Source organism: Podarcis cretensis (genome assembly GCF_951804945.1).
Source record: "Podarcis cretensis genome assembly, chromosome: 5".
Lineage (NCBI taxonomy): Eukaryota > Metazoa > Chordata > Lepidosauria > Squamata > Lacertidae > Podarcis > Podarcis cretensis.
The window spans coordinates 20,610,552-20,638,386 of record NC_137174.1 but is presented as its reverse complement, the minus strand read 5'-3'; the positions used below and the strand labels follow the sequence as shown (position 1 = coordinate 20,638,386).

Sequence of the window (27,835 nt, the reverse complement as noted above, 5' to 3'; positions counted from 1 at the left end):
TCATAACTGTCCCCCACATAAAGTTCTACTGATGTGCCTGAGGATGATCCCCTTTCAGAACCACTTTCCGACATCAGACTAATAGATAAATCCCTTTGGCCTCTGGTCTGGTTCTGACACAACATTGAGACAGATTTCATTCCTAGGGAATGCAATAGCGGGAACAGAGTGTACCATCATCTCTTCACTGGGGGATATGCTTTTCAAGCGTCAAGCTACATATGATGCTCAGCCAAGTAATTGTTTTTTTCCCAAATGTATTTTTTTAAAAATACCCGAAGCAGCTGTGGGAAGTACATGAGTGTGGAGGGCTAGCAGGATGGTGGAATTTGTTACTTTCCCCCATCTGAATTGCCTTTTGCTCCATGCAGGGAAGAGATGAGTATCCATCCAATGGGGGGTGGGGGACAGTTCAAGACAGGATAATTTTAATGAGATCAAACACCCACAGGTAACGGGATAAGCAGCCCCTTCCTCTCAGCATGAACATCTGGAACAGACTGCTGCTTTTTACTGTGGCTATGAGTAAAAACGTAGGGGTCACATCCACCTGACTGCACATCCATCATGTGCAGTTTGTCTCTGGTGAACAATATTGTTCCATGTACCTGCCCTTCCTCCATTGTTCCATAACCAGCTGGTGGCTTCAAATAGCTCTGCAAACTGGTCCTATTACTGTCCCTTGCCCATCACACACACCAACAAAGCTAAGGGAGGCATCCATTCTACAGTGTAGAGTGTACCTTCTCACAACCCAGCTGCCCATGGCTGCTACTGTGTGAGATGAGGAAAATCTGGTCATGTGAATCCAAAAGAACCTCGTGTGTACAGTGCATTGACCACAGCACTTTTAACACGTCAAATTACCTGAAGTCCAAAGAAAGCCATCAGAATGGAGTTGATTGTACCCAAAATGCCTTCAGGATCAAAAGGTTGAGTGGTTTTGTACAGCTCCTAACAGGAAAGAAAACATTGCTTTGGTTACTCAAAACTCCCAAGATCTAAAACAGCAGGCAGCCTCTCAATTTACAATATTACAGGTCACAAAATAAATGTTGGCCACATAAGACAATGTGGCATACATCCAAATTGTCTCACTTCCTTAAATATGCATATCTATTCATTGAATCAAACACAGTCATTAATGCAAGAAGTTCAGAGGCAGCCGGCTCATTTGTTCATTTATCCTGTGCCAGAAAAATGTAACTCCCTTTTTAAAATAAATTACCATTTCTATACCAAAGACATCCAAACAGAGGCAGATTTAGGGAAGCGCAACCAGTTTGGTTGCACTGGGCCTGGGCCCTGGGGGGGGGGCTGCAAGGGACACCACAACTATGATTTAAAATGGGGTATGAGAGGTGGGCGGTGGATGAATTTTGGTGTGGCACAGCGCACCCCTGAAATTTGAGACCCCAATGTTCGCTGCTGATCCAAATCTTTTCTCTGAAGCGATTATACAAATACAGATGTTATATAATTGTTCACTTCATTTCATCCCCCCTCCCCCGATTTATTTTGAAGCAATAACAAAAACAATAACATTAGGAATAAGCAGGCATCACATAAATCTGTAACACTGATAGCAGTTCATATAGCATTGTGGTTAAGAACATAACATATAAAACGGTATAGAAATTATGTGAATAATAATAATAATAATAATCACAGAAGCCTCAACAAGTTGCCCATAGAAATGGCAGGCTAGTTACAGATTTGAGACATGTGGTGGTTACCAGTCAGCTTTTTTCACAAAGTGTTTTTAAACTCTTGGGAGGTTTACAGCAGCTATATGGGAAGCTGACAATCTGCAGCATCCATCCATCCATAATGAGGGAACACTCTACTATTATATATTTCAACTTCATTATATATTTATTGGACACAGCAAAATTTGCCTTATGCTACTGCTGGACACTACAGATCACCAGCTCGTAGAGATGCCATGAATATTCAGAATTCAGTAAGATTTCAAACTAAGATTGTGTATCTACTTTTGCAGAAATTTTGACAATACCAGTTATGGGGGGTTTTTGGCGGGGAGAAGTGTCAACTAAAAGCAGGGAATGAGGAAAAAGAGGTCCCCTCTCAAGTCTTTCCAGCTTTACTGATCTCAAATCATTGCACACATGCAAGTAACATGTATAAAAACACATGTACGCCAGAAAAGTGTGCATAAGATACATGTATTAGTGAAAATAACAGGGTGGGTGCACTATATTAGGGAAATTGCTTTGCAAAAATCTGCATATTAAGCAAAATTGCAAAGAGAGAGAAAAATTTTGCACTAAAATACTGATTGATTTTCACCAAGAGCACATCCTTGCCTGATATTGGGTCCTTGGCCAATTCTGTGGCACTGGCAGTTAAAGGATATCAGATGGGGGGGACAATTTTGGGACCCACTGCTAGCCAGGATTAATAAATATTCTGAACTAGATGGGCCACTGTTCTGATACAGGGTTGTGAAAAGTCAGCCCGCTTGGAGATTCAAGACCAACAAACTTCCCAGAGCTTCCTATTGCTCCCTGATCCTTATATACCTAGAATTTTACTGTACTTCGCTGCCTTTTAGTGCATAGCCATCTAAATCATTCCACAGAGCAATTGAGCAAAAATGTATACAGAACTAAAAATCTACAATTTTCTGACAGTAAGAACTGTTGAATAGCTGTCCTTGAGGCGAACCTAGCCTCTCTGACTTGCCAATCCAGAGGTTAAAAAGGAACATGGAGAGAGCAGCCAATGTAGTTTGTGAGAGTTGCCAGCATAGCATTGTCACCGGGTTAGGCTCTTAGTCCCACGCTGCCACTCAGCCTCCTTTCACTGCCTGCTTTCTTCCCACAACTGTCTTTACTTCTGTCCGTCTGCCACTCCTGTTCCTAGCATCACCGCAGCAACGGCGTTCCTTCAGCATTCCAGAAGCCAACTGCCTCATCAGAACGGCAGAGGAAGGGATGGGCTTACTGCAGCCACTTTATGGGAAAACTGGTAACTCATTAGCCTGCGCCCTGACCCTCTTAAGAAAACTAGTTGCTGTCTAAGGCCTCCAAAGTATCAGATAGAAAGCATTTTATTGCCAGTGCCAGTAGTTCTGTTTGTAGACAAGGCACCCAATGACAGATCTAAACACCACTGTGTTTGACATGCTAGTTTGCTTTCTTCTTCTGTCTATTCAAAAATGGCCAGCTGGTAGACTGCTAAGCCACATACAGCCATCAAGAGGATTTTAACGGGCCTCTAACAGTCCTCCTCCATGGGGGACGCAGGTGGCGCTGTGGGTTAAAGCCTCAGCGCCTAGGACTTGCCAATCGAAAGGTCGGCGGTTCGAATCCCTGCGGCGGGGTGCGCTCCCGCTGCTCGGTCCCAGTGCCTGCCAACCTAGCAGTTCGAAAGCACCTCCGGGTGCAAGTAGATAAATAGGGACCGCTTACCAGCGGGAAGGTAAACGGCGTTTCCGTGTGCGGCTCTGGCTTGCCAGAGCAGCGATGTCACACTGGCCACGTGACCCGGAAGTGTCTCCGGACAGCGCTGACACCTGGCCTCTTAAGTGAGATGGGCGCACAACCCCAGAGTCTGTCAAGACTGGCCCGTACGGGCAGGGGTACCTTTACCTTTACCTTTAACAGTCCTCCTAAATTCTAAGCAAGACATAGGAAACTGTCTTATACTGAGTTAGGCTATGGGTCCATCTAGCACACCATTACTTAAATTGAATGGCAGCAGCAATCCAGGGTTCAGACAGAGGACATTCTGACCACCACCTGGAGATGCCGCGGATTCAATCGAGGACATTCTGCATGCAAAGCAGATGTTCTATCACTGAAGGGGGGAAAGCAAAAAGCTCACGCACAACTTCACTTTTCAGAAAAAGATAAATGTTTGCAAGGCAGGTGCTCCACTTTTCAATGTCCCAGCTCCCTTTTGGATTTTGTATGTCATGTGCAAATGTATATAAAATGCTGAACACTGGAAGGTGCTAGATGATGCCAGCTTCTTACTATGGAGCACAGAACTGCTGTTAAGTATGGTAAGTTGCTTCGTGCAACAAAATACACTTTTAGACACTGGGTGACTCTCTGAAGATTACAGAGGCCCTTCAAGGATACAGAAATTAGAAACGCCTGATCTATATATCCAGCAACTTGAAAATTATACAGTGGTACCTCGGGTTACAGATGCTTCATGTTACAGACGCTTTAGGTTACAGACTTCACTAACCCAGAAATAGTACCTCGTGTTAAGAACTTTGCTTCAGGATGAGAACAGAAATCGCACAGCAGCAACGGGAGGCCCCATTAGCTAAAGTGGTACCTCAGGTTAAGAACTGTTTCAGGTTAAGAACAGACCTCCAGAACGAATTAAGTTCTTAACCCGAGGTACCAGTGTATTTAAAAGGAGATCCTTTTCTAGAAACCAGGAATTAATGCTCTGTCAAAATGTTCTTAATACACAGAGGTATTAACACTTCCTGAAACATCTGGATTAGAGACAGGACAGACTGAGAGCATTTGTCCAGCTAAATTGTGGTGTTTCTTATACTATTATATGCAAAGATAAATCCCAAAGAGCTGAGATTGCTTGTGAACTTGACTCTGAAACTCCTGGCTGTCAAACCTTAACACTGCTTTCACACTAGATTTCTTCTATCCTCTGGGGGTGAGGGGGGGAAATCAGTATGATAACGGTGCCACAATAAGTCTTCCTTTTGTTTGGCTGCACCTGGCTAATGTCTGACAGGAGAAGGAAGGCAATGGCTAAGCGATGTTATCATATAAAAGCCAAAGGCCAGATAAGCCCAGCACTTACAAACACTTCACCAAGCCAGCCCTGCAGATAATCAATTACCTTACATGTAGGGTAGCGATATATGTGGTCCTCTCCAAGCACCAACTTATCAATGTACCCTGCTGCACCGCCAGTACAGTTGGGGTATTTTCCATCATCTCCTATCCCCCCAGGGCCCAGGTAACCTCTGCAGAGAGAACACACAATATTAATTGCAGCTGTCAGTTTTCCAAGCACCGGAACTGATTTTATTTTTCGTCACAAGACCAGTCTGATATGACAAGAATTTGAAAACGAATTAGTGAGCTTATTTTCAACTCCTGAATAGCATTTACTACACATGCACCATTAAGTGTAATGATCCTTTTGATCTCTGAAAGCCAAAAAGCCCTGTTAATTCTGGCAATCACGGTTTTTGTTGCCTCTCTGATCTTCCCCCAGAATGGGATATAATTTTTAAAATGCATTAGAATACGGCAATCTGAAAACATGCTTCCCTAATTGAGATGTACCATCTGCCGCAAAATATCTACAAAACACATCTCTACTAATTCAAATGTTTGATGTGTCTTTGCTTTTTCCGTCTCTGAAAACAGTGGAGGATGATATCATGATTAGAATATAAAACCGGTTCTATTGTGTCAATATTTACTGTGCGGATTCATCCCCAACAAAGCTGCATTTTTCCACAAAACAAAATTTTAGCTTTTACTCACTGAAAGTATATACACTCAGAATGTAACCCTCAAATTTCAAATATTGCTTAGTAAGCAGAAAACAGGTATTGTTTACCTGTTGGCAGGGCTGCAACTGCACTATATAGCTGTGGGTGGCAATAGAGGTATAATAGCATTTTTAAAGACAAACTAAAACCCACATGGTAGTGAGCAGGCATTTGTGTTCATCTCTGGGTTTGCCATATTTTGAAGAGCAAAAAAAAGAGGAGACATTTGCCAACTTCTACTTTTAGCTATGGATTGTGATGATGACTCTGCCCATGATAAAGAGGATGTGTCCTGGAAGCAGAGGACGTATGGCAACCCTAATGTGAACCCATCCTCTAGCTGGTTCTTATGCAAGAAATGGTTAAGAAAAATGTGTTGCTGGGCAATGGGGAAGCCTAGCCTGCTGCTTCTAACACTCTTAAAATGGAACATGGGAGATTTTATGCTCACTTAACTAAATTAGACTCTGCCTGCAGCAAAACGATCTTGGGTTGCAGTAAGAAATACTAGAGCAAAGAGGCAATGGTTACTCACCCTTAGCAAACTGCAAACCAGCAGTTACTCAAATCTGTCTCCAGCATTACTTGGAAAATGCAGGACCTTGCCTTGTGAGGCACACAGTAGACTTAGCAAACATTATAGTTAGTATGTTTGCAAATTCTGCATGTTGTGTCTAAATTGCAGGTGCATTTCATAAAGTCATCAGGAGGATGAGCCACTCCTTAAGGCTCGCTGCAAAAAACCACTAATGTGGTTCACCAACTCTTGTGAGAATGAACACCCTCCCTAGAATCCTACAAACTTAACAAATCAACTTAATTCCATTTGCCTATGACTGGCGCTATAGAAAACTTAATCTGAAAACATGGAGCTAGTTTTTCACACATCTCCCCAGCTGCAGTTTCTGCACAGCTTCTAAGAGCGTGTAGAATGCATATTCCATCACTCACTTTATGCTAAGCTGATTCCACTAATACAACTGCACATATGTGCATGAAATTGGTACCAGATTGTCAGTGCTTAGAGTGGAAAACATAGGAGTTCTGGGTATTGAAAATTCATTCAGCTAGGCTTCTCCTAATTTAACTTTTTAAAAGGTGGCAGGTACACCATTTCAACAAATGATGCAAAATGAAGAATGGGTCAGGATCATAGCCTTAAATGAAGAATGAGTCACGGCCAACATGGCCATGTTAAACCTCTGTGTATGAAAGCATGCATTTCTTCTTAAATAGTTCAGGGTCGTGGTCCAATGTTCATTGGGAAAAAGAGTGTTTTATTCCTCGAGAAGTTGATGTGTGTGATTTATGGCCACATATTAGCTTCCACGGAGTGAAAGAGATTAAAGAATCACACTCTGTCATGAGCAATCTGAGATGGAGGAACAAGCTGCATCCATCTTTTTACACTTTCAAGAACACTTCTTTCTATCTATTGTATTTCTGTGGCATATCATTTCCTCCCAATCAACTGAAATCAAGGTGTCACAAGTCCTTTTTATTGCACTTCGGGTGCATCAGAAGAACCTGAACGCTAACTTCCTGTTGCAAGCAATTTTGCAAAAATTCTCTCTACCATTCATAGACAACCAATCACCACCAGCTTTAAATCAATTCTGCAGCAGAAGTATGGTGTGTACAATGAAATGTATAAACAAATAACTATTGACTTTCTCTGTATCTCATATTAAAAATCTTTGCTAACATGCAGGTGCAAGCAGTAGAGAAACTCTACAAAGTTTACCCAGAGAAAGAAGAAAAGTTTCAAAGAATCTAATGTGCTTCAAAATACTTCATTTTCTAATGGGGTAACTAGATAAAACAAAATAAAAAAATTCCTTCCAGTAGCACCTTAAAGACCAACAAAGTTAGTTCTTGGTATGAGCTTTCGTGTGCATGCACACTTCTTCAGATACCATGCATGCACACGAAAGCTCATACCAAGAACTAACTTAGTTGGTCTTTAAGGTGCTACTGGAAGGAATTTTTTTATTTTGTTTTGACTATGGCAGACCAACACGGCTACCTATCTGTAACTGGGGTAACTAGATGATGGTGTTGAGTAGAGAAAGATGAAATATGAGTTAAATTGGGAGGAACTTTGCATAATATGCAGGCAGGGAGTTCAGTCGATGTGAGGATGTGATCCTGCCTCCTTGCAAATGGGGAGGCAAAGAGCTGTGTTGATCTGGCAACATTTTGAAATCTACAGCATCGTCCAGTTTGCAGTGGTTAACTCAGGGTTTCCAAACATGGAAATAGGGGAAAGTGCAAATGGAGAGGATTGGTCAACCAGCAACTGATTTCTCCAGGACCCTTTGCTGTGTATTAGAGAGAACCTTTTCATTAGTTGTTCCTATGGTTAGGAAAGGCATATGGGAGCCCCACGCCCCACGCCCCACGCCCGTGTAAGATTCCTCAAGCACACACCATTGCTTTCTTCTCCTCTCGGGGACAGACTTTGGTCTTTCATAATTCTCAGTTCCAAGCTGCATCTTAGAAAGCTCAACGCCAGATGCAAAAAGTGGGATTGTTACAGAAATGTGTATGTCTTGGTATGATTAGTATAGGCACCTATAGTGCCCCTGAGTACCTATAACATGTTCTTTGTTTCCTTTCTCCTCTTCCTCCCCCCGCCCCGCCACCTCTATGCCTGGAGCAGTTTTGCATGTATTTTTAATTATCATTTCACTTTTTATTATGTAAATGGGCAGGTTCAAAGCCACATAATTGAAAGTGCTCTGGTAGACCTTTTTTTTAAAAAAATCCTTCCCTCTGAACTATTAGATAATTCCCCCCCCCCAAAAAAAAAAACAGCAAAATTTGTGTGAGACCTAATATTATTTCTAGCATAATCTAGTCAACTTTATCATTCCATTGACTTGTGTGGTACTAAGAAATGGGGAAACAACCCAAAGTTTCTTCAACCTCCCCTTAGTGCAAAACTTGTAAGATTCTGATGCAAAATCTAAATTACTGTCATAGTACCAGTAATGGCGTAGGGGGACGTTATTGTTTCCCATAAATAACTCTTCCTACACAGTTTTTTTCCTCTCTCTTCACATGCCACGAAAGAGAAGATTGGCTTCTTTTTCACTTCTGTTGTTTTAAGATAACAGCAGCATTTATCTGCAAGGGGGGAAAATTATTCTGCTTCGTTTTAAGTAACGGGAGGGGGAATTGTTAAGAGGTAGCAATATGTTGTTGTTTACTCGTTTAGTCATGTCCGACTCTTCGTGACCCCATGGACCAGAGAACGCCAGGCACTCCTGTCCTCCACTGCCCCCCGCAGCTTTGCCTTATTCACTAAGACATGCAAATGTTCCCATGCTAAAACACAAACTGATACATCTATTTCACACAGCTCTTCTGCAATCCCTTGCATGCACCTCAAGCTGTGTCTGCTGATGGCTAGATCATTATTTTAAATGATAAAACAGCAGGACACATAGCATATGACAGCCTTGCCTTGCCAGTGCCTTTTTAAAGGATGCATGTCCTGGGGTACATGAAAGAGCTTGGGAACCACAGCCAAAAAAACCCGACAGCGTATATTACTAGTTATGTATCAGTCACAGCAAGCCAGCCCTGTTCCCTCTTCTGCAATTCCCAAAGAATAGGGTTTTAAGGGGGCTAAATTCACTCATTTCCAAAATTGGGATTTGAAATTTAACACCACCGACACTGCCCTTCAATTTTCTGTCCAAAGAAATGAGAACTGACAGCACAACCCTAAGGACAGTGAGAGGTGAGATTCTGACTTGAATCTGGGACAGAAGAGCTCTCAAATGTTTTTTAACTGGACTTGGGGAAAGGGCTCAGTGTACTGGAGAATAATACACTTGGGCATTAAAAATGACTGCCTGGCAGGTGTCACTTAGAATGGGAGTGGAGGGTTCTTTAGGGTCCAATTATTTCCAACATGGATTGTAAATGGAAGCAAGTCTAATGCAAAGGTATGTTTCTACCAGGTCTGGCTGTCTGAACTCAAGTAGATATTGACCGAACAATCAAACTGGAAAGCAAATGGGCTTGGAAAGAGGAACATGGATAGTCAGGGGGCAGACACTCAGGGTGCAGTTTGCACTGAATCTGAGCAGCCCACTCAGAATTAAAAGCTTTTGAGCACCAGTTGCAACTCCATTGGCCCCCTTCTGTCACCTGACCAGTGGTCAGGGCTTGCTAACCAGCTGATATTTTCTCAATTGGAGATAATAACTGGAATATATTTCCTTAACGGAAGATCTACCTGACAAGTGGTGTTTGTGTGTGGCAGAAAATACAGCAATTGCCATTTAAACTGAGACAGATGGAAAGATGGGAGTTTTTTTGCTGGCGTTGGCAGAAGTAGGATGCAGATGTCACACTTTGGGATTCAGGATTGGCACTTGCTGCCCGCTCTCTGAATCTGCTTGTTTTCAATAAGCTATAATTGTGTGCTTGCAAATTAACAGATGTTACAAAGATGCTATGAGCCTCCGGTGCTTTCTCTCTCACTGCAAAGAAAAAGATCCTGTTGGGGGGGGGAGTACACAGAGAATATCCTATCACCTGGGAAATGGGTAAAACCATTGGCCTCTTTTTGGAGTTATGTACCCTTCATACAATAGGTTGTTTAGAAAATGACCTTTCATGATAGTGAATAAGACCTTTACAAATACATTTATAGAATGCCCTTTTTTCCATTACGAAAATTCTACTCTACTGTGCATTCAGACTTGCTTACCTGGGGCATCCAGGGACAGGTAGCAGGAATGTGAGGCACAGCCAAAGGGTCTCCAGGATCACCATGATTACCCACTCCGGCCAGTAGAGAACAATATCCCTTAGTGGAGCCCACCGGTTATCAAACTTAAAAGAGAAGGAAATTTACAAGATCAGAGATACGGTCAAGAAATTAAATATGGCCACTTCCAGAAGAATGTGGGTCAGAACCACTCTTTAACCCCCAAAGGTTTTCTTCCCCCACCTTTATATACATCAGTAGGAAATTGCTCTCTTAACTACATGAAAGTGAAAGCAGCAATTAGAATGTTAGCCACTTCCTGTCTCCGTCACTTGATTCACATGCAAAAAACCCTGAAGAAAATCCATCAAATCCTACGCATACCTACGGAGAGAGGGTGAGTGAGCATGCTGAGTGCTCATAAAAAGCCATAAGGTCATTTTTATCAAGCAGTTGTCCAGCTACTAGGTCAGTGATTTTGCATGTGTTCAGGCTGTGTGCAATATGCCCTCAAAAAAAGAGAGAAATTTATTCATCTCATCTCCCATGTGCTAACCAGGGGAAAGTTTGTTGTGCAGACAATAGGCAATGCAATCTACTATGCTCTCAGTATGTGTCATGGACTGGCTGGATGCAGATGAGTGGTGGGAAGCACCAGCAGGAGAACTCCCAGAGGAACTCCCAGAGGATGAAGGCTCAGAGCCAGGGGAGTGATGGGAGGCATGATGGTGAGTGGTCAGAGGGAGAAGAAGTAGTAGACCGGGAGGAGAAGGTGTTGGAAGATGAAAAGGCAACAGGGTTGAGTGAGCAGGAAGAGGCTGTAGCAGAGAGCAGCTCAAAAGCAGAAACAGAGGTGGGTCAAGAAGCAGAGTGGAGGCAGGCTGCTGAAGAAGCCAGAGATTCTCCCTCTCCTGCTGTGACCAGCTCCCTTGCCTGCTGGTCTCCCAGAACACAGAGAGGAATGAAGAGGGCAAAGCAATGAGAGACAATAAAAAGGTCCTTAGGCTGATAGGGAAGCAACCAGGGGAGGAGTCTTGGAGAGTGGTGGGATGTTGGGGACATCAGTCCTCACAACTGCCTCACAGAGGCAAGAAAGACCGATTGGGAACAGTTGCTGGGATCACTAGGCCTGCACTGTTTTGGTTTCTTTGAATAAAGAATTGACTTTACTGACACCAGGTGTTTTATAGTTACCTACTCCTGACTCCTGGGACACGGGTGGCACTGTGGGTGAAACCACAGAGCCTAGGGCTTGCCGATCAGAAGGTCGGCGGTTTGAATCCCCGCGACGGGGTGAGCTCCTATTGCTCGGTCCCAGCTCCTGTCAACCTCATAGCTGTCAACTTACTGATTTGAAAATAAGGGACCAGCAGCCAAAATAAGCGACCTGCAGCCTCACCTGTTCCAGGCACTCCAGTCTTCCTGTCCTCCTGCAGTCTGGTCAAACTCATGCTGGTAGCTTCGAGAACACTGTCCAACCAACTTTGTAATCAGAGGTTCAACTGAATAGAATCTGAATCACATGCACCACAAGGCCTATGCAGCCTCAACTTAAGATGGCTCCCCGGCCTGGCTTTGCACTGCAAAGTTTGCAGCAGCACGTGCAACAAAATGGCGTCCAGCATTCAAAAAAACCCTCAGCTTGCATTAACTAGCCACACACAAGGCATGCAAGCTCCACCCCCCAGTCGTTCTTAGACTTCTTATTGGGTGAGCAACACAGCGAAGCAACACAGTTGGAGCCTCCCTGGCCGGCAGGGAGGGAGGGAGAGGAGCTGCTTCCTTTGAAATTTAAGGGGCATCATTTAAGGGACATTTAAGGGACATCCATCAATAAGGAACAGCAGCGGGACATGGCGCTGGAATAAGGGACTGTCCCTTCAAATAAGGGACACTTGATAGCTATGGTCAACCTAGCAGTTTGAAAGCACATCAAAGTGCAAGTAGATAAATAGGTACTGCTCCGGCGGGAAGGTAAACGGAGTTTCCGTGCGCTGCTCTGGTTCGCCAGAAGTGGCTTAGTCATGCTGGCCACATGACCCAGAAGCTGTATGCCGGCACCCTCGGCCAATAAAGTGAGATGAGCGCCGCAACCCCAGAGTCGGCCACGACTGGACCTAATGGTCAGGGGTCCCTTTACCTTTACCTTTTACTCCTGACTCCAGCTCCTGACAATATAGCCCTGAGGATGGTGGGTACAGATGGGGGGGATTTAGTTCAGTCTGCATTTAAAGGTGGCCTTAGCTAACTGGCATTTTCTAAGAAGAAGATGCAAACCAAAACATACTTGCACTTTTTCCAAGTTATGCAATATATTTCTCTAGCCAACTAATGGTTCAATTCATTTTTTATGCCATCCTTTGTCACTGGATCTTTATTAGCTGAGTATTTTATGCTTGGTGTGGTCACCCAAATTCATTCCTGACACAGGAATTGGGAAACATAAATTGGGAATATATATATATATATATATATATATATATGCGCAGGAAAACTGCTAGGACTACTGAAGTGTTGCTTTGATGCTCACTTCCAAGGAGCCCTTTCCCCTGCTAAATGCTGAGAGATGTCTGGTCTGTGCATGAAATGGGACTGGAAGGCATCTTTTCAAACATGAATGTGCAAGAGAACAGCCATCTTTAAGTGTGTGCCTTTGGTGCCAGGTTTTCAAAGGTGGCTCCTGAGGGTTCTTGTGCAAGCATCTGATCCAAGAAGCATCAAATAAAACAGGAAGGATAAAATCTACCCCACGTTAATGCACGCATCGTTTTAATTTGGAGCCTGTGCCACGACACCCGTTGCCATCTCTAATGCAAACATATATGTAGGCAGTTATTAAAAGACAGTTACCCAGCAGCTTGTAAAAGCTCTATTGAGTGACTGCAGCCTGTTGTGTAATTACATACTTAGCTCATCAGCAAAGTATTTATCATTATTAGCTGATCATTATCACTAGGAGAAGACACTAGAGTCTGGTCTATAAATACGTATTTAAACCAAATTTAAAACAGGATCGTCCAAGTCAGAGATAAAAGGAAATGGAGGGAGGGAGGGAGGAATGAGGTCACTCAGTTCACTTGCTTGCCAATGAAGAAATATTATTTGTAACATTCCCTCTAATTTATGTCTTGATCTTGTCAGACTGGAAGCCAATGGAAGCATCCCCTTTTTTTAGAGGGTGAAGACAGAAACAAAACATCACAAATGGCCCTGCACCCCCAGTGCAATTCCAGATTTCTGATTTGCCTTACATACACATAAGCACAATACCAGAAAGTCAAACACTGGTTTAGCTCCTCCCCTCAGTCTCCGGGCAAGCTATCCATTTTAAATATATATATTTAAAATAAAATGCATATTGTATGTTCATTATTCACCTTTATTGAATGGAATTTGCAAAAACAGCTATTGGATTGGGCTGTGTGAGTTGGTAATGCAGAAGGTGCTAGCCAATACATTCCTTCCATTTTCTCCTAGTAATTCTTCACACTGAACTGCACTGAAAATATGCAGAGCTCATCCCGGGAAAGAAAATGTCTGTTTCTACTGAACATAGTGAGGGTGCTTTCAAAGTGGCCTCACTCGTCTTAACATGTTACTTCTGTCTTCAACCTGTGAAACCCAAACATGTACACAAGAAAACCTTGATAGAAGGTGCATGTAATAAAATCTTGATGTGTTTTTCCTAAGGAAAACAGCTTCAGTAGGGTGTGGGTGGGTGGGTGGGTGGGTGGGTGGTATACAAGAGAACAGGCCTTTTCTGTGGTGGCTCCCTGATTACGGAATGCTCCCCCCAGAGAAGCTCACCTGGTGCCATCACTACATGCCTACAGGTGCCAAGCAGAAGTATTCCTCTTTACCCAGGCCTATGGCCATTAAGTAATCTATGGCATGTGAAAGTGTGGGGGAGTGGAATGTCACTACGATGATTATTTTACTATTGGGCTGTCTGTCATTATGTTTTTTATTATGTTTTTATCACTGATGTTCTATAATGTGTTTTTAATGTTGTACACCATCCTAGAATCTTCTGGTAAAGGGTGGTATATGCCGTGGCAAAAGCTGCATGCTCTGCTACCAGGGGCAGAGAGCAGGTGGGGGTGTGGCTGGTGCCCCCTCAGGGGCATGACATGCATCCCGGTGGCATGGCACACTGCCCGCAGAGGGCGTGGTGTGCATCTGGGGGCATGATGCCCGGCGAGCAGGGGGTGCGCAGCACATGTCCAGGGAAGGCCACCGTGATGGCACCTTACTGGAATAGTGGTGCCAGGGGCGGTCCGTTCCCTCCGCACTCCCATTCCTCCTCCAGTGGGTATATGAATTGAATAAATAATAATAACAATAATATACTTGCATTATAGTGTTGTTGGGATTAATGTGAAGTCTCTCTCTTTCAACATTTTTCAAAATTACACCTTTAATGTTTCTCTGCTACCAAATTTGTTGATGCATTATCCATTTGCTTTTGATGCAGTGGATAGGTGCATATTAATTAGGTAAGTATTTAATTTGAAAACCTACTAAATACCAGACTCTTATAAGGGGCAGGGAACCCAACAGTAGCCAAGGCCTGGTATCTTACTTACTGTGCTACCAGTGTACTGCTTCTGCTGAAAACGTGACTGACTCAATGCAAGGGCATCAACAAGGCTGCAGTAATTTAATAATGATGATGATGGTATCCTGTTTTTAAGCTATTGTGAGAATGGTATTTATCTTACTTGTAAAACTTGTGTGGAGATTCAGTTTGTGAAACCTTTGAGCACAATATACCTCCCAAGAAAGGAGAGTAAGCAAGGGCATTGGTTACAGTGTAGCCAAGTAAAGGGACAATCGAGATTATTTCTGATTGAAATTTAGTGGTGCCAGAGAGTGAGATTATAGGTAAGAAAGTCAGCAGTCCTGGAAACTGGTAAAATATAAGACACCAATAACATGAGGCTAGCTGGATGCCACACACATACTACCAAATGGATCTGTTGGGGCCTAAAAAGTGAGCAAGGGTATGTTTTTCCAAGGTCAGTCCCATTGCATCTCACCTGATATCTGCCAAGGTCTTTTAAGCAAAAGAAGGTCTCCATCAAAGCCAAAATGAAGTAAGTAAATCCAAGACGCTGCAGAACACCTGGAATCCTTGCCCAGCTCCACGACACTGTAAGTACAAAGCAGAATGTTACATATAATACCTAATCTGAGAAAAAAATTCCAGTACATGATTTGCAATCATGCATGTTACATATTTTTCTATTTGGCCCAAAATTACTGAGTAATCAGATGCATCAAGGATTTGGTTCCAATACCAAGAAACTTATGGATTAAGGCTTGGAGTCCAGTAATTGTGTGCATTCAGGTCCCAGAAGCCTCTTCAGGCATAGTAAAGAATACATGGGTGCAAGAATAGCCTTTGCAGTTGACAGGCAGTATGAGACTTCTAGATCAGTATGCACCATCCTGGTGCCCTCCAGATGTTTTGGACTACCACTCACATCAGTCCCAGCCAGAACAGTCATAGAGTCATAGAACTGTGGGGTTGGACAGGACAGCAAGGGTCATCTAGTCCAACCCCTGCAATGCAGGAATCTTTTGCCCAACGTGGGCTCGAACCCACGACCCTGATATTAAGGAGTCTCATGCTCCACCAACTGAGCTATCATGTTGACTGAGGCTAGTGGGAGTGGCATTTTAAAATTTCCGGAGGGCACTAGGATGGTGAAGGCTATTCTAGATTCACCATAGATCCTAGGAGCTGACCTTTTGCCTTTCATTGACCAACTCTTTGAAGTAGCATTCTGAGCCTATTGCACATCAGGCTTCAACTCAACTCCCCAGTGTCGCCTCCAGCCAAGAACAGCAGAACCCCTGGATCCTGGATTGCAAAAAAAAAAAGGGTCTGGAATTGGGTATAGCTGTTCACATCAACAGCCTCACTTTGAAAATGCGCTCAATGAACTACAGAACATTTGGAGAAAGTTCCTCTATGCAACCTTCATTGCGCCCGTGCGCATCAATGTCTTTGCCTCCCTGTCAGCCCACCACTACCAAGAGATGAAAGTTAGCTAGTCTCCTTAGAGGTGCCCAGACATTTTGACAATTTCTGACAGTTTCAGATATGTCTCAACTCTCTCCCAATCAAGCTGTCTGTTCTCTATTCTAAAATACTGTCCTTTCCACAAAGCCACCCAGCAACTTAAAGTGCTTACATTTACAATTGTGAATCTGAGGATTAATCAGCAGGTTTCATACTTTTAAAGCTCTGGGCTCCATCCAGCTTGTGCTGTCCACTTAAAGGGGAAGTATTCCCATCAGTCCATTACTGCCATTTATTCTTAATGTACTGCTCTTTTGTTGTGCAAGCACAAAGGGGACAAAGACAGAAGAGGAGGCTGCTGAAGAGTGCTTGGCTTTCTCATTTGCTCTCAAGGAGGCGGAACTTGGCCATTCCGAACAAAAGGACAAGGAACTAAAGTCAAATTTTATGGGAATGTCATTTGTCTAAGGCAATCATTTTGTTTTATGCTCTCCATTTCAAGCTGTAGGATATTTTGGAGTAGGGGGCAGTATTTTACAGTCCATTTTCCTTGTGGTGAGTAAGCACTGGAGACTTATCTGATTATTTACATCAGGGGTTGCCAATGTGGTGACTTCCATATGTTGCTGGACTCAACACTAGCCGGGATGATGGGGCTCCCGGCTGGGGATGATGGGAACTATAGTCTAACAACTTCTGGAGGGCTTTACACTGGCTGCCCCCAATGGGGCTGGAAAAAAATCTCTGAGCCTGAAACTCTGGAGAGATACTGCCACTCAGGATAGACCATATTGGGACTGACAGACCAATAGGCTAGCTCACTATAAGATACTAGCAAATCTTGGCATTCTGTAAATTTAGCGAACTATTGCTAGCAGCTCCTCTTAGCCCTGCAGCTAAGCCTTACTCAATTGTGAAAAGATAACAGAGTCTGCACAGTCCTGACATTTTGTCCTGGATGTAGCTTGGCTTGCTAGTGCTGGAATGAGGAGATTTATAATTTTGACCTTTTGATATGAAGGTGTTCCTCCTTCAAAGGCTACTAGCTATGACACGACTATTGATGACTGCTAGCCACAGTGACTATGCTTTGCTGCCACAGTTGGAGGTAGCAACAGTTCTGAATACCAGTTGCTGGAAACCACAGAAGAGGAGAGGGCTGTTGTGCTCCCACCCTGCTTGCTGGTTTCCCACAGCCTTCTAGACATACCAATCTTTTTCTAACTTTTATGCTCTCACAGGTATTTGTGTGGAATCATTTCAGAGAGGACTGAAATTGCATATATATATATATATATATATATATATATATGAAATCGCTGTGTTGCTAAATATATAATCCTGTCTTGCCTTTCAAACACACAAATGTTGGCATGAATGGGGGTGGGCAACCAAAGACCCTTTGACTAATGGGATGAGTGTAAAGAATGCTAGAACTGAAACGTTGCTGAGAAAGTCCATTCTGATTCAGATAATGGAAAAGTGTGGTATAATATTACCCGTTTTCCATCACATTATGAAAAAATGTTAGATTGTACTGGGGTGTGATTGGGTTAGTATTAGGTTTTTTGATCATATGATACATGGTAGAAACCCTTCACATTACTCTTGGGAAACTACAAAGCCAGCTGGCAGATACTGAAAACTCAAGTCACAAATTCGCAACGTATCATTTAGCTCATTTTCAATCACATTTAGTTATTTATTAAATTATTATATTTTTGTATTTTCAGAACCCTAAAATAGTCAGGTATGATAAAATTTGCATCATGCCAATCAGCCAGGCATAGACTAAGGTACTGGTATTAAATATAATCTTTTATTACATTTCCTCTCTTCATTCCATATTTGAATATGAGACACAATCAGCCATATGAATTGGTTCAATTATTTCCAAGATTTCTTTTGGAGTCTCGGTACAAAACACATCTGAGCACAAAAGCCAATGAAAAAGGGAGGTAGTGGATCAGGAAGATAATAAAATATAATATGGAGGCTTAAAATTCATAATTCTAGATCTGTAGGGCTCAGATGCAAAGTTTTTCAAAAGAGAAACTTCCTACACTTAAGATTATTTTCCTGTTGCTCACGCTTAAAATTCTGAATTTGGCTCAGGTGAAGGCAAATTATGCTACTGCAGGGGTAGCTGCCTTGTTGTCTAGCATAAATAGCAATATCTGGAGCATATAATAAAGCTTATCCTGCAAATTCTTAACTGTTAAATGTTTTTCTTTACTAATGTTTTCGCTGCTTTCAAATTATTTTAAGTACTATAGCATACCCTCCAACATTCCTCAGATGAAAATAGGGACATTTCTCACTCCCCTCCAACTGGCCTTCATCAACTGCCCCCCCCAATTTTTTGGTCATTGTCCCCCACAGAGACTTTTCTGTCAGAAGAAGGGGCAAGATTAGACGCAGATGCACAAAGCTTTTTTAAAATAATAATAATAAATCAAGACTCCTTGCGCTGCGCTCCATTTCCTCTTTCTTCCCACCTGGGGCAGCCCTGCCCTCTGCCTGCACCTCACGGCCAACATATCACGCAGAGCTGGGTCTGAGCAGCCTTTTCTCCTGAATTGCTCCCCAGCAATTGCTGCAAACTGCCCAAGGGAGAAGGCTAGTTAGTGATGGCCACGGAGAGGCAATGGGATACGCCCTAGCAGACACCACTGCCATCACCACCGTTTCTTGGGACAAGGGCCAGCTCATCCTCCTCCTCGACCTCAGCAGTGGCAGCAGTGGCAGGGGAAATAGGGACATTCCAGGATCAAATCAGAAGCCAGGACAGCTTTCATAATTCCAGGACTGTGACTGAACAATAGGGGCACTTGGAGGATATGCTGTACAATCCATTATCCCTTTGAAGTAAGTCACAATGACATGAATTTTACAGGTAAGAAACTGAGATGTGGATACATCAAACCCTAGGCCCTATTCAGATGGAATAAGGCCTAGGGTCTGATGGAGGCAATTCCACACCCTGTTTCCTTGGCAACACAAATCATAAGGCAAGGTATTCATCCAAACACCCTTTTAAATGCTGTCTCAATGCTGTCTCAAACCCATTAGTGTCCTCTGCTAAAACTGCAAGCAGACAAAACTTTCCCAGGCCCAAGTATCTTTCTCAAACACTGAATTCATTGTTAGCTACAGTAAATTCTTTTTAACACTGGAACCTGCTGGTATGCCCAAATACTTTTACATTTCAGAAATGCAGTCCATTTATACTCTACTTAAGGTGATGTTCAACGTTGTTTGTTCTGCCAGAAATTATTCACGTCCCTTTCCTAATCTTATTCACTAGACTAAAGCTTCTTTTAGGTTTAGGACTGTCAGCTGTTGATAATCTTATTGAAGTAGGGTGCTTTTTAGAGCAATGGGAGTGACTTTCGTTATAGTCTTCTGCACACCTTTGGGAAACATAGTCCTCTAAACACCGTAGTACTTCTAAGCAAACAGGCCTGAGTTTGCTCTGTAAATCCTGTAAAAGGAACGCAAGGATGATGATGATGAAGAAGAAGAAGAAGAAGCATTGCAGTTAGCATTGCTATGGATGAAATGTCTATGCTAGAAGCTGAAGGAAAATATATTTAATTGAATATTTTGAGTTGGACTGGGGGTTTTAAGACAGCCATTGTCTCTTATATCCTGCCCTGCTATACAGAGGCGCGCTCCTCCCAAGACAGATGGATGCCAACACTCTGAAGAAAACCTATCTGAATACAGTACCACCCTCCCACAGTGCCGTCCTCTACAGAGGAAACCATACATCTATCCAGCTTCAGAATCCTGCAAATACAGAACTTTATTAAGGCTTCCATTATTAAGCTCTTCCTTTAAAGAAAGCAGAAACTCGTGGTTAGGAAGAAATATGTGTGACCCCAACTGCACTGCACTGTGGATTTAAAAGGGCAACTGTCAAGAACATAATGCATTTCGGGGGTGGAGATCGGATTTGAAAGCTGATACCACAATGGCTCCATAAGTACTCAGCACTTGGAACTGGCTATCCTGCAGTACTGAAGTGCAGAGATTTGCAAAAAAATAAAAATAAAAAAGTCACAAACATATCTAATCTAAGTGCCAAGTTCTTAGTTCCTTCTCATTTCTCTCCCTTCCCTTGGGCTGCCCAGGAGGACTCCCCTGAGTGAGTGCCTGAGGGCCCTGCTCTTGCCACTTACCATCTGGCCTGGGGCGGGGCCTGAAGCCTCACAAGGACTGCTTGCTGCTTGCTGCCTGCTGCCCAGGAGGACTCCCCTGAGTGAGTGCTTGAGGGCCCTGCTCTTGCCACTTACCATCTGGCCTGGGGTGGGGCCTGAAGCCTCACAAGGACTGCTTGCTGCTTGCTGCCTGCTGCCCAGGAGGACTCCCCTGAGTGAGTGCTTGAGGGCCCTGCTCTTGCCACTTACCATCTGGCCTGGGGCGGGGCCTGAAGCCTCACAAGGACTGCTTGCTGCTTGCTGCCTGCTGCCCAGGAGGACTCCCCTGAGTGAGTGCTTGAGGGCCCTGCTCTTGCCACTTACCATCTGGCCTGGGGTGGGGCCTGAAGCCTCACAAGGACTGCTTGCTGCTTGCTGCCTGCTGCCCAGGAGGACTCCCCTGAGTGAGTGCTTGAGGGCCCTGCTCTTGCCACTTACCATCTGGCCTGGGGTGGGGCCTGAAGCCTCACAAGGACTGCTTGCTGCTTGCTGCCTGCTGCCCAGGAGGACTCCCCTGAGTGAGTGCTTGAGGGCCCTGCTCTTGCCACTTACCATCTGGCCTGGGGCGGGGCCTGAAGCCTCACAAGGACTGCTTGCTGCTTGCTGCCTGCTGCCCAGGAGGACTCCCCTGAGTGCCTGAGGGTCCTGCTCCTTCCTGCCACTTACCACCTGGCCCAGGGCGGGGCCTGACAGGCCTCACTAGGACAGTTGTTGTTACTGCCGGAGGCGCAAAGTGTTTTTAAAATGTTTTTAAAAAAAATTTTACATGTGGGGGGTGGGGGTGGGATGGATGTTTGGTTGGGTTTGGGGATTATTATTTTTTAATTATTTTTTTGATGTTTTGTAATTTTTACATTTTTTGTTTGTATTGTTTTATTGGTTTTGTTTGTTTAAGGTGTTATTTTGTTCTTAGGGGGAGGGTTCAGGGCTGCCGGGGAGTGGGCCCCAGCCCACAAAATGGCTGGGGCATGTTCCACAGGGGGGGATGCACTGGGACAACCGATCTCAGTGATCACGGGTAGGAGGAGGAGTTACGCTAAGACCAGACCATGTCATTACAGAGGAGGCAGGTTTAATCGTTGTCTGAGGACTATCCCTGCCTCCGGGTCTGGTCCTGACCGGATGGATACTAGAATCAGCAAGGGATACCCACATGACCTGAAGGTGCTGCTGTGCAATGCCAGGTCAATGATTCATAAGACTACTGCCATCCATGACTTGATCATGGATGGAGGACTTGACCTGGCATGTGTAACAGAGACTTGGTTGGATGAAGCAGATGGGCCTGTCCTTGCCGCTGCTTGTCCACCAGGTTTCTCTTACGCACAGCAACCCAGGTCATGTGGGCGGGGAGGGGGGGTTGCAGTGATTTTTAGGAAGTCATTAGTTTGCACCAGGCGTCCTATTGGGAAGACCCAGTTTTCCGAGTGCATGTTCTGGAAGTTGGGCAATAGGGGCAGTACAGGATTCCTTTTGGTGTACCGACCTCCCCGCTGCACCAAGGATTCCCTGCCCGAGCTGCTTCAGGTCGTGGCGGATGTTCTCCTGGAGACACCTAGCTTGGTCGTCCTAGGGGATTTTAACATCCATGCCGACACGACCTTACAAGGGGCTGCTCGGGACTTCGTGGAAAGCATGGCCTCCATGGGGCTGTCCCTGAATAAGTCTGGCCCAACCCATAGTCGCGGACATGCCTTGGACCTGGTGTTTACCTCTATGGATGTTGGTGATCTGACACTAAGTAAAAGCGAAACGAAAGAAGTGCCATGGTCAGATCACTTCCTGGTGCAACTGGACTTCTCTGCGACCCATCCCCTCTGCAGGGAGGTGGGACCAATTCGGATGGTCCGCCCCCGCCACTTAATGGATCCAAATGGTTTCCAGAGAGTGGTAGGGGATGCTTTATCCCATGTTGATGGCCTTTCAGCCGATTCCCTGGTGGCCCGCTGGAATGTGGAGTTAACCAGGGCTATTGACTGTTTGGCTCCGAAGCGCCCTCTCCGATTGCATGGAGCCCGGACAGCCCCGTGGTTTTCCACGGATCTGAGGGCAATGAAACAATCGTTGAGACGGCTAGAGCGCCGGTGGCGGATAACTCATTCCGAATCTGACCGGACACAGGTTAGAGCTCAACGTCGAGCCTACCAAGTGGCGATAGCGACGGCGAAGAAGAATTTCTTCACCGCCTCTATTGCATCTGCAGAAAACAGCAGCAGGAGACTTTTTCAGGTGGTTCACAATTTAGTGGAACCACCTGCAACATCGGGGCCCAGTACGGGCCACATGTTCTCCTGCAATGATTTTGCAAAGTTTTTTGCAGATAAAATCGCTCAGATTCGGGAAGAAGTAGACTCCACCGTGGGAGCAGGGCCGGGGCGGGAGAGTGCTAGAGTTCTGTCTAGTCAAGTTGAGTGGGATCAATTCCAATCTGTTACCTCCGAGGATGTGGACAGGCTGCTTGGACGAGTGAAGCCAACCACCTGTCTCCTGGATCCTTGCCCATCCTGGCTTATAAAAGCTAGCCGGGAAGGACTGGGCGATGGGCTTCGTGGGGTGGTGAATGCTTCCCTCCGTGAGGGAGCCTTCCCAGACCCGCTGAAAGAGGCGGTTATTAAACCGCTTCTTAAAAAACCATCTTTAGATGCGGCCACGATGGCCAACTATCGCCCAGTTTCAAATCTTCCATTCTTGGGCAAGGTGATTGAGCGAGCGGTGGCCGAACAACTCCAGGCACGCCTGGAAGAAGCGGACCATTTGGATCCCTTCCAGTCGGGATTCAGGCCTCATCATGGGACTGAAACTGCCTTGGTCGCACTGGTTGATGATCTTCGGCGGGCTAGGGACAAAGGTGAGAGCTGTTTCCTAGTTCTGCTGGATCTCTCAGCGGCGTTTGATACCATCGACCATAACATCCTTCTGGACCGTCTTGAGGGGCTGGGAGCTAGGGGCACTGTCATACAGTGGTTCCGCTCCTTCCTCCTGGGCCGTGTTCAGAAAGTGGTGGTGGGGGATGAGTGTTCAGACCCCTGGGCTCTCACTTGTGGGGTGCCTCAGGGTTCTGTCCTCTCCCCCATGCTTTTCAACATTTACATGCAGCCGCTGGGAGAGATCATCAGGAGGTTTGGGCTGGGTGTTCATCAGTATGCGGATGATACCCAGCTCTACCTCTCCTTTAAATCAGAACCAGTGAAGGCGGTGGAGGTCCTGTGTGAGTGTCTGGAGACGGTTGGAGGATGGATGGCGGCTAACAGATTGAGGTTGAATCCTGACAAGACAGAAGTGCTGTTTTTGGGGGACAGGGGGCGGGCAGGTGTGGAGAATTCCCTGGTCCTGAATGGGGTAACTGTGCCCCTGAAGGACCAGGTGCGCAGCCTGGGAGTCATTTTGGACTCACAGCTGTCCATGGAGGCACAGATCAAATCTGTGTCCAGGGCAGCTGTTTACCAGCTCCATCTGGTACGTAGGCTGAGACCCTATCTGCCTGTGGACTGTCTCGCCAGAGTGGTGCATGCTCTGGTTATCTCCCGCTTGGACTACTGCAATGCACTCTACGTGGGGCTACCTTTGAAGGTGACTCGGAAACTACAACTAATCCAGAATGCGGCAGCTAGACTGGTGACTGGGAGCGGCCGCCGAGACCATATAACACCGGTCTTGAAAGACCTACATTGGCTCCCAGTACGTTTCCGAGCACAATTCAAAGTGTTGGTGCTGACCTTTAAAGCCCTAAACGGCCTCGGTCCAGTATACCTGAAGGAGCGTCTCCACCCCCATCATTCTGCCCGGACGCTGAGGTCTAGCGCCGAGGGCCTTCTGGCGGTTCCCTCACTGCGAGAAGTAAAGCTACAGGGAACCAGGCAGAGGGCCTTCTCGGTAGTGGCGCCCGCCCTGTGGAACGCCCTTCCAGCAGATGTCAAAGCGATTAACAACTACCTGACATTCAGAAGACATCTTAAGGCAGCCCTGTTCAGGGAAGTTTTTAACGTGTGATATTTTATTGTATTTTTGCTTTTTATGGAAGCCGCCCAGAGTGGCTGGGGAGGCCCAGCCAGATGGGCGGGGTATAAATAATAAATTATTATTATTATTATTATTATTATTATTATTATTATAAAAGAGCTGTCTTTGGTTTCTGCTGGAAAATGGATGCTGCATGTAACAGCCAAAAGAGAGAGGGAGGGAGGGAGGGAGGGAGGAGAAAGCATTCTGATAAATAAATGATCCACACAGGGTGTTATGCCACCATGACTGTTGCTGCCTTTCCCAAATACTTCCAGTGCTTACAGGATTTGCCATTGGGGGCAGCAGAAATGAGACACCTCCGGTCTGGTAATTGTTGTTTCTAAAAGTCTCCAGATCAGATTATTGTCACTAAAAGTACCTCTCTGTTTTGCCAAACTAAATTAGCAAGCCATTTTTGCTGAAAGCAGAAAAGTGTTAACAGTTGACATGCCCAGCACCAGCTGCTGGGACTTTAATAGGCAATAACTAGATATGTTCTGCTGGTGAATGCAAAGTTGTAATTTGCTGTTGCAGACTGTTGTGTATTTAGCAAAACAAGCAAATAAAACTATAGCAACTATTGCTCAAAAGGCCAAAAAAAAAAAAAAAACCACCAGGGACTTCTTTTTAGAAAGCATAGTAGGGTCCCCCACTCAATAAATGGTTTTAACCATTTGTTATTTTTAAAGCCTAGATCTTCTGTCTGCAGATGGAGATAATAATGCACCATTGGGGAAAATAATAGTCCTATTCGTGAATTCAAAAGGCCACATGGAGGCTCTTCACTTTCCCCTTCTGAGCAGGACGATCTGAAGTGGGTTGCAAACATGTTACAAGTCTCCTTGCTATGAGGAACTCAGTCATATGTGCTCATGAGGCCCCATAAACCTTCTCTCTAAACACAAGAAGATTGGGGAGGGAGCAGGCATCATAGGATTGTAGAGGTCATTTAGTCCACACACACACACACACACACACACACACACCCCGCGAAATGCAGGAATCTCAACTAAATCATCCATGACCATCCAACCTCTGCTTAAAAACCTCCAATGAAACAGAGTCTCCAAAACTTCCTGAGGGAGTCCGTTCCATTGCAAAGCATCACCTATTGTCAGAAAGTTCTTCCTGGTGTTTAGTTGGAATCTTCTTTATTGTAACTTGAAGCCATTGGTTCGGGTCCCACCCTCTGGAGCAGCAGAAATCAAGCATGTACCATCCTTCGTGTATCACTCCTTCAGATATTTGAAGATGGATATCTCCTCTCTGTCTCCTCTTTTCCAGGCTAAACGTACCCAGTTCCCTCAACCATTCCTTATAAGGTTTGGTTTCCAGACTCTTATCATCTTGGTGGCTCTCGTCTGCACATGTTGCAGCTTGTCAATATCCTTCTTAAATTGCAGCAACCAGAACTGGACAGAATATCCCAGAACTGCACAGAGACACTGGGGGCAGGGCCAGCAATGCCCCACAGCAAAAAAAGGGGGGAGCAGGGGGCACTTGGCCATAGAGATTTAAAGCACAAGCCATGCCTGGAAAGCACGGAGGAAAGATAAGTGTGGATATTGTACGTGATTGTATGATAAAAACACTAACGACCGAAAGGCAATTATACTTACATGGACCATCTCTTGGTCCATAGTTAAGGAAGCAGAGTCCCATCAAGAGTAAGATCACAGTCCTCCAGGTCAATTTACGCAAGAGCTGGATACGGCTCACTCCTCTTTTCATCATCACATGGAAAGCCAGTGCTACTGATGTGCCAATGATGAAAACAAACCTATAAACATCAAGGATTTGTCAACAACCCAACACCAACCATACATTCATTGATTTTCCTTTTGATTCAAATCTATTGGACTCCATTCGTCTAAGTAAAATCTCCATTGACAAGGAAGGTAAGGATGAATGGGCATTTGTTTGGGGATATATTTTCATCTCACACTTCCCAAATGAGTGTTCCTGAAGTAAATAAAATTATTTTCTAGAAAAGAAACCACCTTTCCTAGTAAATGAGACAAACTACAACTCAGATTTAAAAGCAGCTTGCCTTGTTGGCTAAGAGGGCTGTGGTAGAGGAAATGGCCCTTTTGGAAATGCCCTTAGATTGTCTCCTAGAGTTTGGGAGCTATAGTAACATGCTAGCAGCCTCCTGCTCTTTATGCAAGAGAAAGTCAGTATTAGGGCAAAGGATTCAGTGAAAGAACTGTTCCAACTAGTCTTCCTTGGGTATATCCATTTCAGCAACCAGTAACCCAACATTCATCAGTTGGAGAGTCATTCTTTTAAATTTACTTTTAATATCAGGAATGGCAAAGGGCCAAATCAGAGATGATGGCAGAAGACTAGGTCTAAACCAATCATGTATAAAGAGAAGAAGTCTGTTTTTGAGAGCTGTGGAGTGAATAGATGGGAGCAGCTGATGTGTCCAAAATAAAGGGACAGGTTTTGGTGCGTGGTAATGGTTTTATTGTAAACTAGTTATAAAACCAATACAAGTTTGCACATACAAAGAACAAAGGTTGCATTTAGTTCTAATGAATGGTAACTTTGCCATATTGATTTATGCTAGCTTTGTGTTTATTTTTACATTGTTGGTTACGTACTATTGTTTTTCATTGCTTTTAAATTTATTTTGCTTGCATTTTTTATTTTATTACTGAGTTTTGTAAACTGCCCAGAGGACAGAGGAAATGTTGTAAATAATCTATAAATTGATTTACATCTAATCAATTAATTCAGTCAAAACACAGATTAATCAACTAAAAGTTCTTTTTTAAATAGTTTGCAGTTTAATAGGCACAAAATTCCTAATAAACCAACTGGTAGAATTCAGTACTACAAGATGTGGAGATAACTACCGGCTTACATAGCTTTAAAAGTTGATTAGACAAATTATTGGAGAATTTATTTGAGTTTAAACTAAAACCTCAATATAGAGATTGAAACATGGTTGAAATCATAATTGAATACACTATTAAATTAAATACACCATTACTTTGAAGTGAACATGAAATGGAAATAATTAATGAAGTAATTGGTAACTATTTTCAATATAATGAAAAAGGGAAGTCACAGAGAGAATAGGATTGTATATAATTTGGGGTGCAGGGGAGCTATTTTAAGAGAACATTTAAACAAATACGGCAGCATTATCTAAACAAAAGTAAAGACACAGTTCAACTGAAAGGGGAAATAAAGAGCAAGAAGATGAACATAAGCAAAATGGCTCAAAGAGGATATATATTTTTAAAATGTGACTAATAACTTTGCCTTATAAAATAAGTATTCTGAACAATCAGCTATTGAACAGCATGAAAACCTGAGACGGATGTAAAGATGCTAATTCAGGATGTGGAGAGGAA

At 44.2% G+C, this 27,835-nt stretch overlaps 1 protein-coding gene across 5 annotated transcripts in view; it reads right to left on the bottom strand.

Moving 5' to 3' along the window:
- LOC307215894 (heparan-alpha-glucosaminide N-acetyltransferase-like) overlaps nucleotides 1–27,835 on the bottom strand; it is a 180,930-nt gene that overhangs the window by 44,094 nt on the left and 109,001 nt on the right. For all 5 annotated transcript variants that reach the window (XM_079975683.1, XM_079975685.1, XM_079975681.1 and 2 more), the window contains 5 exons: nucleotides 26,090–26,250; nucleotides 15,278–15,390; nucleotides 10,239–10,363; nucleotides 4,849–4,975; nucleotides 868–954 (listed from right to left, as the gene is read on the bottom strand). In XM_079975683.1, coding sequence (XP_079831809.1) covers nucleotides 868–954; nucleotides 4,849–4,975; nucleotides 10,239–10,363; nucleotides 15,278–15,390; nucleotides 26,090–26,250 — 613 coding nt within the window. The remainder of the gene's footprint in view (nucleotides 1–867; nucleotides 955–4,848; nucleotides 4,976–10,238; nucleotides 10,364–15,277; nucleotides 15,391–26,089; nucleotides 26,251–27,835) is intronic.